The 18591-nt window shown below is 46.2% G+C and overlaps 2 protein-coding genes across 4 annotated transcripts in view; one reads left to right on the top strand and one right to left on the bottom strand.

Moving 5' to 3' along the window:
* Positions 1–6760, bottom strand: part of TCTN3 (tectonic family member 3) — a 69800-nt gene extending 63040 nt beyond the window's left edge. For both annotated transcript variants that reach the window (XM_077823397.1, XM_077823396.1), the window contains exons 1-2: positions 6637–6760; positions 5958–6096 (exon numbers count right to left, since the gene is read on the bottom strand). In XM_077823397.1, coding sequence (XP_077679523.1) covers positions 5958–6096; positions 6637–6751 — 254 coding nt within the window. In that variant the 5' untranslated portion in view covers positions 6752–6760. The remainder of the gene's footprint in view (positions 1–5957; positions 6097–6636) is intronic.
* Positions 6761–7621: 861 nt separating this feature from the next.
* ENTPD1 (ectonucleoside triphosphate diphosphohydrolase 1) overlaps positions 7622–18591 on the top strand; it is a 98112-nt gene continuing 87142 nt past the window's right edge. For both annotated transcript variants that reach the window (XR_013346748.1, XM_077823395.1), the window contains exon 1: positions 7622–8020. The gene's annotated coding sequence lies outside the window, so the exon portion shown is untranslated. The remainder of the gene's footprint in view (positions 8021–18591) is intronic.

Genomic DNA, 18591 nt, shown 5'->3' with positions numbered 1-18591 from the left:
AGTTGCCATCCCTAATAATTTCATTATAAAGTCATCATGTCCAAGCTTGCAAAACTGTCATGACAATGTATGAGCCCTGCCCAAACATCTCCAGTTCCTCCCTCAGAATCATTTAACTGACCTCAGGCATTTGAACATGATCACACGAACACCAAGTGATATTAAAATAACTGTGTCTGGATTTTAGTTTCTGTTGGGAGTGTTCAGACAGTGAGAAAGCAAAGAAAAAGCTGGACATGCATAAGTCCATGGGACCAGATGCAATGCATCCAAGGGTGCTGAGGGAGATGGCTGATGTGAGCCATTGGCCATTATCTTTGAAAACTTGTGGCGATTGGGGGAGGTCCCAGACGACTGGAAAAGGGAAAATATAGTGCCCATCTTTAAAAAAGGAAGAAGGAGAATCCGGAGAACTACAGACCGGTCAGCCTCACCTCAGTCCCCGGAAAAATCATGGAGCAGGTCCTCAAGGAATCCATTTTGAAGCATTTGGAGAAGAGGAAGGTGATCAGGAACAGTCAACATGGATTCACCAAGGGCGAGTCATGCCTGACCAACCTGATTGCTTTCTATGATGAGATAACTGAGTTTGTGGATATGGGGAAAGCGGTGGACGTGATATACCTTGACTTTAGCAAAGCTTTTGATATGGTCTCCCACAATATTCTTGCCAGCAAGCTAAAAAAATATGAATTGGATGAATGGACTATAAGGTGGATAGAAAGCTGGCTAGATTGTTGGGCTCAACGGGTAGTGATGTTTAGTTGGCAGCCGGTATCAAGCGGAGTGCCCCAGGGGTCAGTTCTGGGGCCGATTTTTTTCAACATCTTAATTAATGATCTGGATGATGGGATGAATGGCACCCTCAGCAAGTTTGTGGATGACACTAAGATGGGGGGAGTGGTAGATACACAGGAGGGTAGGGATACGGTCTAGAGTGACCGAGAAAAATTGGAGGATTGGGCCAAAAGAAATCTGATGAGGTTCAACAAGGACAAGTGCACAGTCCTGCATTTAGAACGGAAGAATCCCATGCACTGCTACAGGCTGGGGACTGACTGGCTAAGTGGCAGTACTGCAGAAAAGGACATGGGGATTACAGTGGACGAGAAGCTGGATATGAGTCAGCAGTGTGCCCTTGTTGCCAAGAAGGCTAACGGCATATTGGGCTACATTAGTAGAAGCACTGCCAGCAGATCGAGGGAAGTGATTATTCTCCTCTATTCGGCACTGGTGAGGCCACATTTTGAGTACTGCGTCCAATTTTGGGCCCCACACTACAGAAAAGATGTGGATAAATTGGAGAGAGTCCACCAAGGACAATGAAAATGATTAGGGGGCTAGGGCACATGACTTATGAGGAGAGGCTGAGGGAACTGGTCTTATTTAGTCTGCAAAAGAGAAGAGTGAGGGGGGGATTTGACAGCAGACTTCAACTACCCGAAGGGGGGTTCCAAAGAGGATGGAGCTAGGCTGTTCTCAGTGGTGGCAGATGATAGAACAAGAAGCAATGGTCTCAAGTTGGAGTGGGGGAGGTCTAGGTTGGATATTAGGAAACACTATTTCACTAGGAGGGTGGTGAAGCACTGGAATGGGTTACCGAGGGAGGTGGTGGAATCTCCATCCTTAGAGGTTTTTAAGGCCTGGCTTGACAAAGCCCTGGCTGGGATGATTTACTTGGGGTTGGTCCTGCTTTGAGCAGGGGGTTGGACCAGATGACCTTCTGAGGTCTCTTCCAACCCTAATCGTCTATGATTCGATGACTCAAAGTGTGACCCCAATCTCCTTGCACATGTGTATGTTAGTTACTTCAATCAGGCAACAGCATTATCATGGTCCCTTAGCCATTGCTTAGCCAAGATGTCTGCATGCAACACGGAACGGCATCAAGTAGCCAGTCCCTCACAACTCAACTACTGCTGCCTGGGAGATAGAAAGAGAAGGGTTGTTATGAGCAGAGTTAAAAAACCCCATTGAGATTGGTAGGTGTGAACTCACCCTTCAATTAACATAACTATAAGCATAAGCCCCACCCAAGACAAAAGATGTATGTGAACCTACCCAAGAGCTTTTGGCTGAGTATTGTTTTGGGTAGGGGTGTATGTATGGGAAGAGAGACCACGTAGAAACTGAGACCAGACTTGACTGAGGCTATGTCTACACTACTGACCTTACAGTAGCACAGCTGTACCACTGCAGTTGAGCCACTGTAAGGTCGTCTGTGTAGCTGCTCTATGCCGGTGAGAGAGAGCTCTTCCACCAGCGTAATTAAACCACCCCACAACGAGCGCTGGTAGCTATGTAAGCAGAAGCTCTCCCACTGACATAGTGCTGTCAATACCAGCACTTTTGTCAGTGAAACTTATATCGGTCAGGGGTGTGGTTTTTTCACACCCCTGACCAACAAAAGTTTTGCCGACAAAAGTGCTAGTGTAAACAAAGCCTGAGACAGACACACAGCCTCAAGAAGCAGTTGAAAGCATGGTGGCTGACCCAGTAGGAAACCTAGACGAGAATGCTCTTAGTGCTGTAGGGAAAAAAAGCCATTTCCTGCTCTTTGATTCCCTCTGCATTCAGAGACACAGAACTTTGTACTTTCTTTTTGTAACACCGACAGACCCCGGTCTTCAGCGGTGAGATCGAACCTGGGAGCTAAATGCATGAGCCTCTACTGCAGGGGTGGCCAACCTGTGGCTCCGGAGCCACATGCGGCTCTTCAGAAGTTAATATGCAGCTGTGACGGTTCCCCCCATAAGGCTTTATGGAAATACACTTATGAATATATATGACATAACTGGAATATGTTCTATGCTAAATATGCCATGTAACATATCTATGTAAAGGTTAGGATCTACTGAATCTATTAATCCTATTTGTATGCATGTATCATTTTTGTATTCGAAGTTATGAATATTGGCTGTGTACTGGCTTGATTTCTAAATTACCTTAGTAGGGGATTTGGTCAGTTCCTGGAGAAAGGAATTTGCAAAGTTAAATGCCCAATCAAGAAGCACTTAAGGAACAATTCATCTTGGAATGCTCCAATCCACATAAGAAGTCTTCCTAGAGACATTCAAGATACCATGTGGGCAATGGCTTCTGCCTGCAAAAACTGTGAGTCATGCATGGACATAAAAAGAAAAGGAGTACTTGTGGCACCTTAGAGACTAACCAATTTATTTGAGCATAAGCTTTCGTGAGCTACAGCTCACTTCATCGGATGCATTCAGTGGAAAATACTGTGTCCAGTTTATATTACCAGGGAAAGACCAGAAGAGTCACTTAACAGGCAGCCACCCCATTCCCCCTCCTACAGATTTCAGAGTAACAGCCGTGTTAGTCTGTATTCGCAAAAAGAAAAGGAGTACTTGTGGCACTATGTCTACACTACTATGTAGAGTATGTAGGCACAAGTACTCCTTTTCTTTTTGCGAATACAGACTAACACGGCTGTTACTCTGAAATCTGTAGGAGGGGGAATGGGGTGGCTGCCTGTTAAGTGACTCTTCTGGTCTTTCCCTGGTAATATAAACTGGACACAGTATTTTCCACTGAATGCATCCGATGAAGTGAGCTGTAGCTCACGAAAGCTTATGCTCAAATAAATTGGTTAGTCTCTAAGGTGCCACAAATATTCCTTTTCTTTTTGCGAATACAGACTAACACGGCTGTTACTCTGAAACATGCATGGACATGTGACTTGCCCAGGTGACTCCAGAACTCCATCTTGGAGCTGGACTTCGCATAGGAGAGAGGAGGGGGTCTCCACCCACAAGAGAAAGTCTATTTAAGCCCATGGGAGATCCCTCCATTTTTGTCTTCAGCTGGCTAAAGAGAAAGCCTCTCCACCCCCAAGAAAGAAACCGGAACAAAGGACAGTAACTACAGGGGGTGAGAGTAATTGCTGGACCCGGACTAGAAGGAGATTAGTCTGTAAAAGGAAGCTTACTGGAACTGGTGAGGTTTTTATCTGTATTCAGTTTGATTAGACATAGATTTGTGTGTTTTATTTTATTTTGCTTGGTAATTCACTTTGTTCTGTCTGTTACTACTTAGAACCACTTAAATCCTACTTTCTGTATTTAATAAAATCACTTTTTACTTATTAATTAACCCAGAGTATGCATTAATACTTGAGGGGGCAAACAGCTGTGCATATCTCTCTGTCAGTGTTACAGAGGGCGAACAATTTATGAGTTTACCCTGTATAAGCTTTATACAGGGTAAAAAGAAAAGGAGTACTTGTGGCACCTTAGAGACTAACCAATTTATTTGAGCATAACCTTTCGTGAGCTACAGCTCACTTCATCGGATGCATAAAGTGGAAAATGCAGTGAGGATTTTTTATACACACAGACCATGAAAAAATGGGTGTTTATCACTTTGAAAGGTTCTCTCCCCCACCCCCCAGCCACTCTCCTGCTGGTAATATCTTGTCTAAAGTGATCACTCTCCTTACAATGTGTATGATAATCAAGGTGGGCCATTTCCAGCACAAATCCAGGGTTTAACAAGAACGTCTGAGGAACAGTGTGGAGGGGGGAAGGAGAAAACAAGGGGAAATAGGTTTCCCAGTCTCTATTCAAGCCTAAGTCATTATGCAAGATAACCTATTTCCCCTTGTTTTTTTCCTACCCCCACCCCCACAGGTATTCCTCAGACATTCTTGTTAAACCCTGGATTTGTGCTGGAAATGGCCCACCTTGATTATCATACACATTGTAAGGAGAGTGATCACTTTAGACAAGATATTACTAGCAGGAGAGTGGCGGGGGGGTGGGGGAGAGAACCTTTCGAAGTGATAAACACCCATTTTTTCATGGTCTGTGTGTATAAAAAATCCTCACTGCATTTTCCACTTTATGCATCCGATGAAGTGAGCTGTAGCTCACGAAAGGTTATGCTCAAATAAATTGGTTAGTCTCTAAGGTGCCACAAGTATGCCTTTTTCTTTTTGCGAATACAGACTAACGCAGCTGCTATTCTGAAACAGGGTAAAACAGATTTATTTAGGGTTTGGACCCCAATGGGAGTAGGGCATTGAGTGTTAAAGACAGGAACGCTTCTGTAAGCTGCTTTCAGTTAACGCTACAGCTTTGGGGCACGTGGTTCAGACCTGGGTCTGGGGTTTGCAGCAGGCTAGCAGGTCTGGCTCAAACCAGGCAGGGCACTGAAGTCCTAAGCTGACTAGGCACATCAGGTGGCAACTCCCAGGGGGTTTCTGTGATCCAACCCATCACAGCAGCTTCTTGTATAGGCACCGTCTCCAGGGCTGGAGCTACAGGTGCCAACTTCCCAGTGGGTCAGGGGGTGCTCACTGCTCAACCCCTGGCTCTGACACAGGCCCTGCCCCCATCCCACCCCTTCCCCAGAGCCTGCCATGGCTTTGTTCCTCCCCCTTTCCCCCCAGAGCTTCCTGCATGCCACAAAACAGCTGATCGGGAGGTGTGGGGAGGGATGGGGAAGGCACTGATCAGCAGGGCTGCCAGGGGACAGGAGGTGCTGGAAGCGGGGACGGAGTTGATTGGGGGGCTGCTGATGTATTACTGTGGCTCTTTGGCAATGTACATTGGTACATTCTGGCTTCTTCTCAGGTTGGCCACCCCTGCTCTACTGCATGAGCTAAAAGCCCCATGGCCCTTGGCTAAGGCTGTAGATCAGACTCATTAATCTCTCTCTAAGTGGTCTCAGTGCCACCAGATAGGACAGAACACCTCACCCAGGAGGTGTGTGGATTACATTTGTAATAAACAAAACTGCATCAAAGGTATACCTGCCTCTCACCAATTTCTACTCCCAGGCCCCAGACTTTGACTAGCCACTTGGGTTGAAAAGGGGGAAAAAATACATTACAACAGTCAGGCACCAGCACTGCCCATGGCCTTTGACCATTGCTTTGCAATGGTATCTGTATGCAGCACTGAGGAGCATCAGGAAGCCGGTCCCTCACACCTTACCTGGTGCTGCCTGGAAGACAGAAGGAGAAGGTAGCCCTTGAGTCCCCCAGATCACAGCCAAGGTAACAGTCAGTATCACAGCAGCAGTTTATGTCACAGGATCCAGAATGCAGGTTGCAGATACAGGTGGGCAAACAAGCTAAGAAGAGAGAAAGAGACACCAGATCAGGGGGAGAGGGGATCCCAGACTCCGTCCTCTAGGTGATATGGGTGGAAAGCTGGTTCAGGGGGAGAGGGGACCTTGGGGTAGGTGAGGGAGACCAGCCAGAGGGAAATTCAGGAAAGACAGGCTGATATGGGAAAGGACCCTGGGTATTGCCCTGAAGGGGATGAGGAGGAGTGACAAGCCAGGTCAGATGGAGAGGGGAACCCAAGCAGTAGGGTGCAGGGAATGGGGCAAGGGGAGGCTGGGTCAGCAGAAAGGCAACCCCAGGCACTGTACTGCAGGGGAATAGTCAGGAGACAGCCCAGGTCAGGGTGAGAGGGGACCCCGAGCACTGTACTGCTGGGAATGGGTGGAGAGACAGGCTGGGTCCAGATCAGGGACAGGGGACCTTGGGCATTTCCTTGCAGGGCATGGGGCAGGGAGGAAACAGGCTGGGCCGGAGGAGAGCGCACCCTGGGCCTGGGCAACGTCCTGCTGGGGATGAGCGAGAAGGGACTGTGGGCCCCTCCTCACCTTCGGGAGCGGATGGGTCTCCCTGGACTCCCGGAGTCGCGCTGGGCTCCGGCTCCGCGGAGCTGCCTCCCTCTGGGCTGGGGGGTCCGGGTCCTGAACTTCCCCCCGGAGTCATGCCACCAGGTTCGGTGGCCGGGCCGGGGCCGTCCCCCGCGGTCGGGCTGGCGGGGCCGGGGCCGGGGCCGGGGCCGTCCCCCGCGGTCGGGCTGGCGGGGCCGGGGCCGGGGCCGATCCCCGCGGTCGGGCTGGCGCGGCCGGGGCCGATCCCCGCGGTCTGGCTGGCGGGGCCGGGGCCGTCCCCCGCGGTCGGGCTGGCGGGGCCGGAGCCGGGGCCGATCCCCGCAGTCGGGCTGGCGGGGCCGGGGCCGTCCCCCGCGGTCTGGCTGGCGGGGCCGGAGCCGGGGCCGATCCCCGCGGTCTGGCTGGCGGGGCCGGAGCCGGGGCCGATCCCCGCGGTCTGGCTGGCGGGGCCGGAGCCGGGGCCGATCCCCGCGGTCTGGCTGGCGGGGCCGGAGCCGGGGCCGATCCCCGCGGTCTGGCTGGCGGGGCCGGAGCCGGGGCCAATCCCCGCAGTCGGGCTGGCGGGGCCGGGGCCGATCCCCGCGGTCGGGCTGGCGGGGCCGGGGCCGATCCCCGCGGTCGGGCTAGGGGTCCCAGCCCCCCACCGCGGCTCCAGCACTAGCAGGAGCTGGAGCAACAGCCGCTTCGGGCCCATAACATCAACTTGTTGCCAGGGAACCGATACACTGACGTCTAACGTCATGTCGTAAGCGATCTGGTCTCGCGATAAACCTTAGCGCAGGCGCGTGTCGAAGGCCCCCCCACCCAATGCGCAAGCGTACATCAATCTCCTCCTCGGCCCGCCCCTGCGTGGCAGGCAGACGCCTCGTCGGGGCCGGGCCTGAGCGCGAGCGTGGGGATGGAGGCGGCCCCTGGGCGGTAGGGGGGTTAGCCCCGCCCCCACAGAGCCCGCCCCTCGTGGGCTGGCCTGGCCTGGCCCGGCCCGGCCCGGCTCGGGGTGTGCGCAGAGCGGGGAGCCGGCTGGGCAGTCTCCGTGCGGCTTCGCCCCCAGCAGATGTGGTCCGGTCTCCCCAGGGCCTCGCCTGCTGCCGCCGCGGTGGCGCGGTCTCCCGCTCCGGGAAGCGTGTGCCTGTCGGGACGATCCCGGTGGGGCGATGCCCCAGCGCCCAGGTCACAGGGCAGTCCTCGAGTGAGCTCCAGTCCCCACGTCTGGCAGTGAGGGGCTTGGCGACTGCGGGAGCGTGGCGTTGTGTCCCTGCCCGCTGATGCCCGCTCTCTGTCGTCCATGAGCGTCTCTCCCTCTTTTCATTAATCCAGTTATAGGGTCAGCCTGCACAGCATCCCCTGGCCACGAGATCCCCAGGTTGGTTGACTCTCTTGTGTGAAGAAGAACTTCCTTGTGCTTGTGCTAAGCTTGTTGGCTATTCATTGTATTGGGTGATGCTCGTTTGTGTGGGAGGTGAAGGGGTAAATAACACTTCCTTATTTATTTTCTCCGCACCAGTCCTGATTTTGTAGACCTCAGTCATAAGAGCGGCCATATTAAGTCATACCAAAGGTCCGTCTAGCCCAGTATCCTGTCTTCCAACCGTGGCCAATGGTAGGTGCTCTAGAGGGAATGAACAGAACAGGGACTCATCAAGCTGGCTGTATTTTAAAGAATCCTTATTCAGGTTACAGGGACAAACCATCCTGATGTGTAGAAAGAATAGTAAATATAGTAGGCGACCAGCTTGGCTTAACAGTGGAATCCTTGCTGATCTTAAATACAAAAAAGAAGTTTACAAGAAGTGGAAGATTGGACAAATGACCAGGGATGAGTATATAAATATTGCTGGGGCATGTAGGAATGGAATCAGGAAGGCTAAATCACACCTGGAGTTGCAGCTAGCGAGGGATGTTAAGAGTAACAAGAAGGGTTTCTTCAGGTATGTTGGCAATAAGAAGAAAGCCAAGGAAAGTGTAGGCCCCTTACTAAATGAGGGAGGCAACCTAGTGACAGAGGATGTGGAAAAAGCTAACGTACTCAATGCTTTTTTTGCCTCTGTCTTCACGAACAAGGTCAGCTCCCAGACTACTGCACTGGGCAGCATAGCATGGGGAGGAGGTGGCCAGCCCTCTGTGAAGGAAGAAGTGGTTCGGGACTATTTAGAAAAACTGGATGTGCACAAGTCCATGGGGCCAGATGCGTTGCATCTGAGAGTGCTAAAGGAATTGGCGGATGTGATTGCAGAGCCATTGGCCATTATCTTTGAAAACTCATGGCGATTGGGGGATGTCCCGGAAGATTGGAAAAAGGCTAATGTAGTGCCCATCTTTAAAAAACGGAAGAAGGAGGATCCTGGGAACTACAGGCTGGTCAGCCTCACCTCAGTTCCCCGAAAAATCATGGAGCATGTCCTCAAGGAATCAATTCTGAAGCACTTAGACGAGAGGAAAGTGATCAGGAACAGTCAGCATGGATTCACCAAGGGAAAGTCATGTCTGACTAACCTAATTGCCTTCTATGATGAGATAACTGGTTCCGTGGATGAAGGGAAAGCAGTGGACGTGTTATTCCTCGACTTTAGCAAAGCTTTTGACACAGTCTCCCACAGTATTCTTGTCAGCAAGTTAAAGTATGGGCTGGATGGATGCACTACAAGGTGGGTAGAAAGTTGGCTAGATTGTCAGGCTCAACGGGTAGTGATCAATGGCTCCATGTCTAGTTGGCAGCCGGTATCAAGTGGAGTGCCCCAAGGGTCGGTCCTGGGGCCGGTTTTGTTCAATATCTTCATTAATGATCTGGAGGATGGTGTGGATTGCACCCTCAGCAAGTTTGCGGATGACACTAAACTGGGAGGAGTGGTAGATACGCTGGGGGGTAGGGAGAGGATACAGAGGGACCTAGACAAATTGGAGGATTGGGCCAAAAGAAATCTGATGAGGTTCAACAAGGACAAGTGCAGAGTCTTGCACTTAGGACAGAAGAATCCAATGCACCGCTACGGACTAGGGACCGAATGGCTAGGCAGCAGTTCTGCAGAGAAGGACCTAGGGGAGACAGTGGACGGGAAGCTGGATATGAGTCAACAGTGTGCCCTTGTTGCCAAGAAGGCCAATAGCATTTTGGGGTGTATAAGTAGGGGCATTGCCAGCAGATCGAGGGACGTGATCATTCCCCTCTATTCGACATTGGTGAGGCCTCATCTGGAGTACTGTGTCCAGTTTTGGGCCCCACACTACAAGAAGGATGTGGAGAAATCGGAGAGAGTCCAGCGGAGGGCAACAAAAATGATTAAGGGACTGGAACACATGAGTTATGAGGAGAGGCTGAGGGAACTGGGATTGTTTAGTCTACGGAAGAGAAGAATGAGGGGGGATTTGATAGCTGCTTTCAACTACCTGAAAAGTGGATCCAAAGAGGATGGATCTAGACTATTCTCAGTGATAGCAGATGACAGAACAAGGAGTAATGGTCTCAAGTTGCAGTGGGGGAGGTCTAGGTTGGATATTAGGAAAAACTTTTTCACTAGGAGGGTGGTGAAACACTGGAATGCGTTACCTAGGGAGGTGGTGGAATCCCCTTCCTTAGAAGTTTTTAAGGTCAGGTTTGACAAAGCCCTGGCTGGGATGATTTAGTTGGGATTGGTCCTGCTCTGGGCAGGGGGTTGGATTAGATGGCCTCCAGAGGTCCCTTCCAACTCTGTTATTCTATGATTCTATGAAGTGATCCATCTACTGTTGCCCATTTCCAGCTTCTGGCAAACAGAAGTTAGAGACACCATCCCTGCCCATCCTGGCTAATAGGTCTATCAATGGCTATCTTCCATGAATTTCTTATTCTTTTTTTAACCCTGTTGTAGTCTTGGCCTTCACAACATCCTCTGGCAAAGAGTTCCACAGGCTGATTGTGCATTGTGTGAAGAAATACTTCCTTTTGTTGGTTTTAAAACTGCTGCCTATTAATTTCATTTGGTGGTCCCTATTTCTTGTGCTATGAGGAGTAAATAACACTTTCTTATTTATTTTCTCCACATCAGGTGTGATTTTATAGACCTCTATCATATCCCTCCTTAGTCGTCTCTTTTCCAAGCTGAAAAGTCCCAGTTTTATTAATCTCTCCTCAAATGGCAGACATTCTATACCCCTAATCGTTTTGTTGCCCTTTTCTGAACCTTTTCCAAGTTCAGTATGTCTTTTTGGAGATGGAGCGACCACATCTGCATGCAGTATTCAAGATGTGAGTGACCATTGATTTATATAGAGGCAATATGATATTTTCTGCCTTATTTATGCCTTTCCTAATGATTCCCAACATTCTGTTTGCTTTTTTGACTGCAGTTGCACATTGAGTGGATGTTTTCAGAGAACTATCCATAATGGGCTGGATGAATGGGCTATTAAGGTGGATAGAAAGTTTGCTAGATTGTCGGGATCAACGGGTTGTGATCAATGGCTCCATGTCTAGTTGGCAGTCGGTATCAAGTGGAGTGCCCCAAGGGTCGGTCCTGGGGCCGGTTTTGTTCAATATCTTCATAAATGATCTGGAGGATGGTGTGGATTGCACCCTTAGCAAGTTTGCAGATGACACTAAACTGGGAGGAGAGGTAGATAAGATACAGAAGGCCCTAGACAAATTAGAGGATTGGGCCAAAAGAAGTCTGATGAGGTTCAACAAGGACAAGTGCAGAGTCCTGCACTTAGGACGGAAGAATCCAATGCACCGCTACAGACTAGGGACTGAATGGCTTGGCAGCAGTTCTGCAGAAAAGGACCTAGGGGTTACAGTGGACGAGAAGCTGGATATGAGTCAACAGTGTGCCCTTGTTGCCAAGAAGGCCAATGGCATTTTGGGATGTATAAGTAGGGGCATTGCCAGCAGATCGAGGGACGTGATCGTTCCCCTCTATTCGACATTGGTGAGGCCTCATCTGGAGTACTGTGTCCAGTTTTGGGCCCCACAGTACAAGAAGGATGTGGAAAAATTGGAGAGAGTCCAGCGAAAGGCAACAAAAATGATTAGGGGTCTAGAACACATGACTTATGAGGAGAGGCTGAGGGAACTGGGTTTGTTTAGTCTGCGGAAGAGAAGAATGAGGGGGATTTGATGGCTGCTGTCAACTAGCTGAAAGGGGGTTCCAAAGAGGATGGCTCTAGACTGTTTTCAGTGGTAGCAGATGACAGAACAAGAAGTAATGGTCTCAAGTTGCAGTGGGGGAGATTTAGGTTGGATATTAGGAAAAACTTTTTCACTAGGAGGTGAAACACTGGAATGCGTTACCTAGGGAGGGGGTGGAATCTCCTTCCTTAGATGTTTTTAAGGTCAGGCTTGACAAAGCCCTGGCTAGGATGATTTAGTTGGGGATTGGTCCTGCTTTGAGCAGGAGATTGGACTGGATGACTTCCTGAGGTCCCTTCCAACCCTGATATTCTATGATTCTGTGAATGACTCCAAGATCTTATATGTATAGTTGGGATTATGTTTTCCAGTATGCATTACTTTGCAGTTGTCAACATTGAATTTCATATGCCATTTTGTTGCTCAGTCACCCAGTTGTGAGAGATCCTGTTGTAGCTCTTCGCAGTCTGCCTGGGACTTAACTGTCTTGAGTAGTTTTGTATCATCTGTATCATCATTTGTATCATCCCCCTTAGTCATCGCTTTTCTAAAGTGAGCAATCCCAATCTTTTTAATCTCTCACATGGAAATTGTTCTATACCCCTAATCAATTGTGTTGCCTATCTTTGTACTTTTTCCAATTCTAAGATAGCTTTTTTGCAGGAAACCAGAAAAGCATGTAGTATTCAAGGTGTGGGCATACCATGCATGTACATAGTGGCATTATAATAGTTTCTGTCTTATCATCAAAAAGAAAAGTAGTACTTGTGGCACCTTAGAGACTAACCAATTTATTTGAGCATAAGCTTTCGTGAGCTACAGCTCACTTCATCGGATGCATACTGTGAAAACTGCAGAAGATGTTATATACACAGAGACCATGAAACAATACCTCCTCCCACCCCACTCTCCTGCTGGTAATAGCTTATCTAAAGTGATCACTCTCCTTACAACGTGTATGATAATCAAGTTGGGCCATTTCCAGCACAAATCCAGGTTCTCTCACCCTCTGCCCCCTCACACACAAACTCACTCTCCTGCTGGTAATAGTTCATCCAAAGTGACCACTCTCTTTACAATGTGTATGATAATCAAGGTGGGCCATTTCCAGCACAAATCCAGGTTTTCTCAACCCCCCCCCCCTTTTTTTTTTTGGTCCAAAAACCACACACACAAACTCACTATTTGTTCCTACCCCCCCCAGACATTCTGGTTAAACTTGGATTTATGCTGGAAATGGCCCACCTTAATTATCATACACATTGTAGGGAGAGTGGTCACTTTGGATGAACTATTACCAGCAGGAGAGTGAGTTTGTGTGTGTATGGGGGTGGGGGGTGAGAAAACCTGGATTTGTGCTGGAAATGGCCCACCTTGATTATCATACACATTGTAAGGAGAGTGATCACTTTAGATAAGCTATTACCAGCAGGAGAGTGGGGTGGGAGAAGGTATTGTTTCATGGTCTCTGTGTATATAATGTCTTCTGCAGTTTCCACAGTATGCATCCGATGAAGTGAGCTGTAGCTCACGAAAGCTTATGCTCAAATAAATTGGTTAGTCTCTAAGGTGCCACAAGTACTCCTTTTCTTTTTGCGAATACAGACTAACACGGCTGTTACTCTAAAACCTGTCTTATCATCAATTCCTTTCCTAATGGTTCCTAACATTGTTAACTTTTGACTGCTGTTGCACACTGAGCGGATATTCTCAGAGAACTATCCTCAGTAACTCCAAGATCTGTTTCTTGAGTGGTAACAGCTAATTTAGATCCCATCTTTTTGTATGTAAACTTTGGATTATGTTTTCCAGTGTGCATTACTTTGCACTTGTCAACACTGAATTTCATCAACTTTTCGGTGCACAGTCATCCAGTTTTGTGAGATCCTTTTGTAACTCTTCATAGTCAGCTTTACACTCAACTATCTTGAGTAATTTTGTATCATCTGCAAATTTTGCCACCTCTCTGTTTACCTCTTTTTTCCATATCATTTATGTATATGTTGAACAGCACTGGTCCCAGTATAGATCCTTGGGGGATGCCACTATTTACCTCTTTCTATTGTGAAAACTGACCATTCATTCCTAACCTTTGTTTTCTGTCTTTTAACCACTTACTGATCTATGAGAGGACCTTCCCCCCTCAATCTATGACTGCATAATTTGCTTTAAGAGCCTTTGGTGAGGGACCAGTCAAAGGCTTTCTGAAAGTCCAAGTACGTCCACTAGATCACCCACCTTATTGTCCTTGATTCTGCTGATCATAGGTTCCTCCTTGTGTGCCATAGCTTCCCTTATCAGTTTTCTACAATTCCTATCAGCTATATATATAAAAAAATAAATAGTTACCTTCACTTTCCCTACATCACAGCATTTTTTTTTTTTTAACTAGTACAGCTTTCTTCTTCACTTGTGGCTTTTGGGGCACCTCGTATGGTGTTCTTAAATGATTCCCAATTATCATTCACTTTTTTCTGATTAAGTTCTTCCTCCCGGTATATGATTTGTCTTTTATAATGGTTTTCAGTTTTGTGAACTAGGCCCTGGTAAAGCACCAAGTATATATATATTACCGGTCTAGATTTTATTCTGCTTGCGCATTATAAATGTGATCAACTCATTATCACTTGTACCTAAGCTACCATTAATGTTTAGGTCCGTGATTGGATCCTCTTTATCTGTTAAGACAAGATCTAATAAACAATTATCTCATGTTGGCTGCAACATTTCTTGAGTTAGTAAATTGTCATTTATAATGTTTAGAAATTCCAAGGATATTTTAGTACTGGCAACATGATTGTTGTTAGTACTCAAATTGAAGTCCCCTATCATCACAGTTTTTTTTTCCTCCTACACATTATAGATAGGGATGTAAGGAGGCATAGTACAAGATAGTATGCAGTTTCCTAGTGTAGTGTTGATAAATTTTCACCACCAGTTAGTAGAATTAGTAGAATTTCAACAACTTCCACCCAGTCAGCTCCTTATAGATCTGGGCCATGATGGTTTGATATACTTGAAGTGCCAAGGAAATCCCAAACTGAAATCACTTAGGCACAGTGTGCCTATGTCAAAATTGGAGTTAAAGGTGCAGAGTTATGACCTTTCTCTAGTTAGACAGACCTGCCAAAACTCTTGGTTTGCAACCAAAACTGAAAATACTCTTGAATTTTGAAACCTACTCAATTGTTCTCATGGGAGAACATTTAAGAACATAAGAATGGCCACACTGGGTCAGACCAAAGATCCATCTAGCCCGGTATCCTGTCTTCCAACAGCGACCAATGTCAGGTGCCCCAGAGGGAATGAACAGAACAGGTAATCATCAGTGATCCGCTCATTCCCAGCTTCTGGCAATCAGAGGCTAGTGACACTTGCATTTGATAAGTTGCAACAGACTGTCACTCAGACACGATGATGATGGGTGCATTAGAAATACCCATTTAAGCAGAATGCATGAAGGTCATTCACTCATCCTGAATCATCAGCAGTGTTGGGGACGTGACCAGGGGAAGGCCACACATTTCTGCCCTAGATGTTTTGGTAGAGTGGTGCGTTATTTTCATCTAGCTAATAGGGTCAGACTCCCTTTTTCCTAAAATTAAACAAAGTTATTCTCCTACATGTTGTTCCATCACTTCCCCTGCAAAGTCAGGCAAACATTTAAATATTAATACAACACACTGTGATTGACTTATGTACTAATTGCATTCACAAGCTGACATATGTAACTACATAAAGCTCCTTCTTGGAAGGATGTATTTGCCAGGTAAGGAGTCAGTATGTATATTAAAAACCAAATATAAAGTGTCATGATATTATTCCTCTACAGATTCAATTATTATTAAAACAGTTGAGTGGAGTGAGGCAGTACCTGCAATGAGGCTGCCATGTGCTCAGGACAGAATAGAAAATTTGAACACACAGTGGAATATCCTATGATGAATGAAGATGACTTCAGCTTTTTTTATCATCACTAATGGCTCAACCAGATCTTTGTGCTATGTTTCCTGGGATAAAAGAAGTAGGAATTCATCTCTTTCTAGTCCCAGTTACAATAGCTACAGTTGAGCGTTCTTTTTCATCCTTGAATACAATTTTATGTTCTGAAAGAAGTTGCCTTCTGCCTGATCACGTGAATGAACTAATGAGCATATCTGTTGAAGGAATGGAAGTACTGGACACATGAGAAGCCACTGAAGATGAACGCACTGCATTCAAGAAGTTCATTAACATAGTTGTGCAAATTTATAACAAGAAACCAGGAAGGATGAGAAATAGGGCTTCATAGAAAGCTAACTTTAATATGTGTGACTTTTAAAACATGAGTTAAATCTAATAAAATGGTCATGAAATACTTTTTTTTTCAGTTTTTACTATGGTGCCATAGAGCCCATCTTCACCCTCAGTGTCTCACCCCTCATTGGCCTTGACCCCCCCACCCTGTAAATTTGAACACCTCTCCCCGCAATTTCAATTCCTGGGGAAAACACTATCTGTATCTTGGTTCTCAATGTTAGTTTTCTGTTATGCCAAACACATTTGGTCAGTTGGCAAAATGTGGTAGCTGTCTTTCTGATATGAGAATTAAACTTCTCATCTAGAAAGAGATTGATACAGATGATCCTAGACAGCAGAACTTGTGCACAACTTCTACCAGGATGTTAGCTATTGAAGCTTCTGGTGCAGTCAACACACCTTGTGCCATAAGCATTTTATATACACTGATGTTTAGTCCAAATTGGCACAGCTTTGCCTTAGCAGCTTGATGAAAGTTGCTGGAGCTCCTCTTTACTGTGTGCAATGAGCACTGCATCATCTGCAAACAGAAGTTCTGTTATCAACAGGCATTTAACTTTGCCTCTTTTTTGCTCTTAGATGTGCAATGTTGAAGAATTTCCCATCTGATCTTGTATGCAGATGTATACCTTCAGTACTAGACGAGAGAGCATGACAAAGTAGCAGAGAGAAGAATATATCAGAGTGCTAGTGCCAAAATACATCCCTGTTGGAAACCACTGTGGCTGTCAGATTGATCACCCTCAGATTTGACTGTAGTTTTATGCCATCATGGAAGGCTCAGATAAGACTGGGGGGACAACCAATTCCCTCCAACACTAGGAAAAGGCCCTTTGTGCTGAGCAGGTCAAAAGCCTTTGTGAACTTCTACCATAATAAACGTGTATTAATAGAATAAGCCAGGAGGGAAGTTTGTTACCCATTGTCAGAGGGAGGAAGATGAACAAAAAGGCAAAGCATGAGCAGATAACATGTCCTCTCTCTAGAGACAACTGTGTTGTAGACTGGATGGTCAATAACCATGTGAAGGTGTAGATGCTCAGTACCACCACATGAGATCTTGGAGAGGAAGGTTCACTCTGCAGTGAAAATACGTCCATTGGGAATTGGTGCATTTGGTAAGAATAGCCACTAGGTGCCACCAAACTTGTATGTGTGTACATACACGTTTGTGTGTGTGGTTGCTGTTACTGGGCTATGGCTGTGCCAACAGTGTTTACTTCTTCAGGGGCCCCTGAATTTTTCCAAAGATTCGAGGGGTAACTATGATCTTATTCATGGACTGAGAGTGAGCTTTGAATGCAGCAAAAAAATAAAAATAAAGATAAAGCATGAGAAATTTCAGCCCAATGAGAGTTTTTTTTATTTTTTTTTTATTTTTTTTTTTTTGAGACAGTCACAATGGAGTGAAAATAGGGTTTAGAGCCTTAACTGCTGTGATAATAATCTCAAATTTGACACCACTTCAGGGGATGCTCCTCCCAGATAACCTGACACTGAATATCAAGAAAGGAGAAAATTATGGAGTTATTTAGAAACAGCCTGAAGGGAGAAATTAAGGAATTTAAAATCTATAGCATCACTGTGGAGTCTGTTAAAATCTAGTTAGAGTCCTACAAAGGATAAATGCCCTGGGGAAAAAAACAGGAAGCAAATGCAAGAAAAATAGTATTTAGGAGCGATTAGAGTAACTTAAACCAGGTTTAAATGTCGGCCTTATTTTTAGTTCTCCAGTAACTTTGGTTAACAAAATTTGTTTGACTTGAAGAATGCAGAAGATCTCTCCTTAGCCAGGGATAGTCAATTATTTTTTCCTCAAGGTCCAAATTTCTTGGTCAAGGAATTGTCAAGGTCCAGACTCCAGAGAAAATAATAATAAAAAATCCCTAACAATGATAGTAAGTAAATAAAAAGATTTTGGGGTCCATTCAAAAGTGTCTGGTGGTCCAGATTTGACCCACAGTCTGCCAGTTCACTAGAGTAAAGGAGGCAATGTGTGAAAACTGTTTTTGAGGTATAGGCAAGAAGTTACCCTAATTTGAAATGAGGACTTGAACATTTCTTTGAGTCACTGCAACTCAAAAGCGGCTTGTTACAGCCCCTTCAATCTTTCAGTAAAGCTTATTCACAGGCTAGACTTAATGAACAGAGATTGTAATTAAGCAAAGGGTTTTATTATCATTGTTGATGGTAATTGTATATACACATAAATTCTGCTACCAGCTTACATCCTAGAGAGTGACCAAAGTGTCTTTCTGTACTTCACCATTATAACAGATTTATTTATGTTTAGTTGGGTCTAGGGGCTAGATCAGATTGCTAGATCTGGGTTTGCAGTTTTGTTCAATTTCTCATGTATCTGTGTTATTTATAGTGGTGGATATTCTACAGAATGGCAACTAATTTTTGTTTTCTTCTTTTCTGCTAAGTATGAAGAAAATTGGTCAATCTGTTGTTGTATTCACAAAAAGAAAAGGAGTACTTGTGGCACCTTAGAGACTAACCAATTTATTTGAGCATAAGCTTTTGTGAGC

Source organism: Eretmochelys imbricata, chromosome 7 (genome assembly GCF_965152235.1).
Source record: "Eretmochelys imbricata isolate rEreImb1 chromosome 7, rEreImb1.hap1, whole genome shotgun sequence".
NCBI classification, from domain to species: Eukaryota; Metazoa; Chordata; order Testudines; family Cheloniidae; genus Eretmochelys; species Eretmochelys imbricata.
Note: the sequence above shows the minus strand (reverse complement) of the source record. Positions and strands in the feature narration are given on the sequence as shown.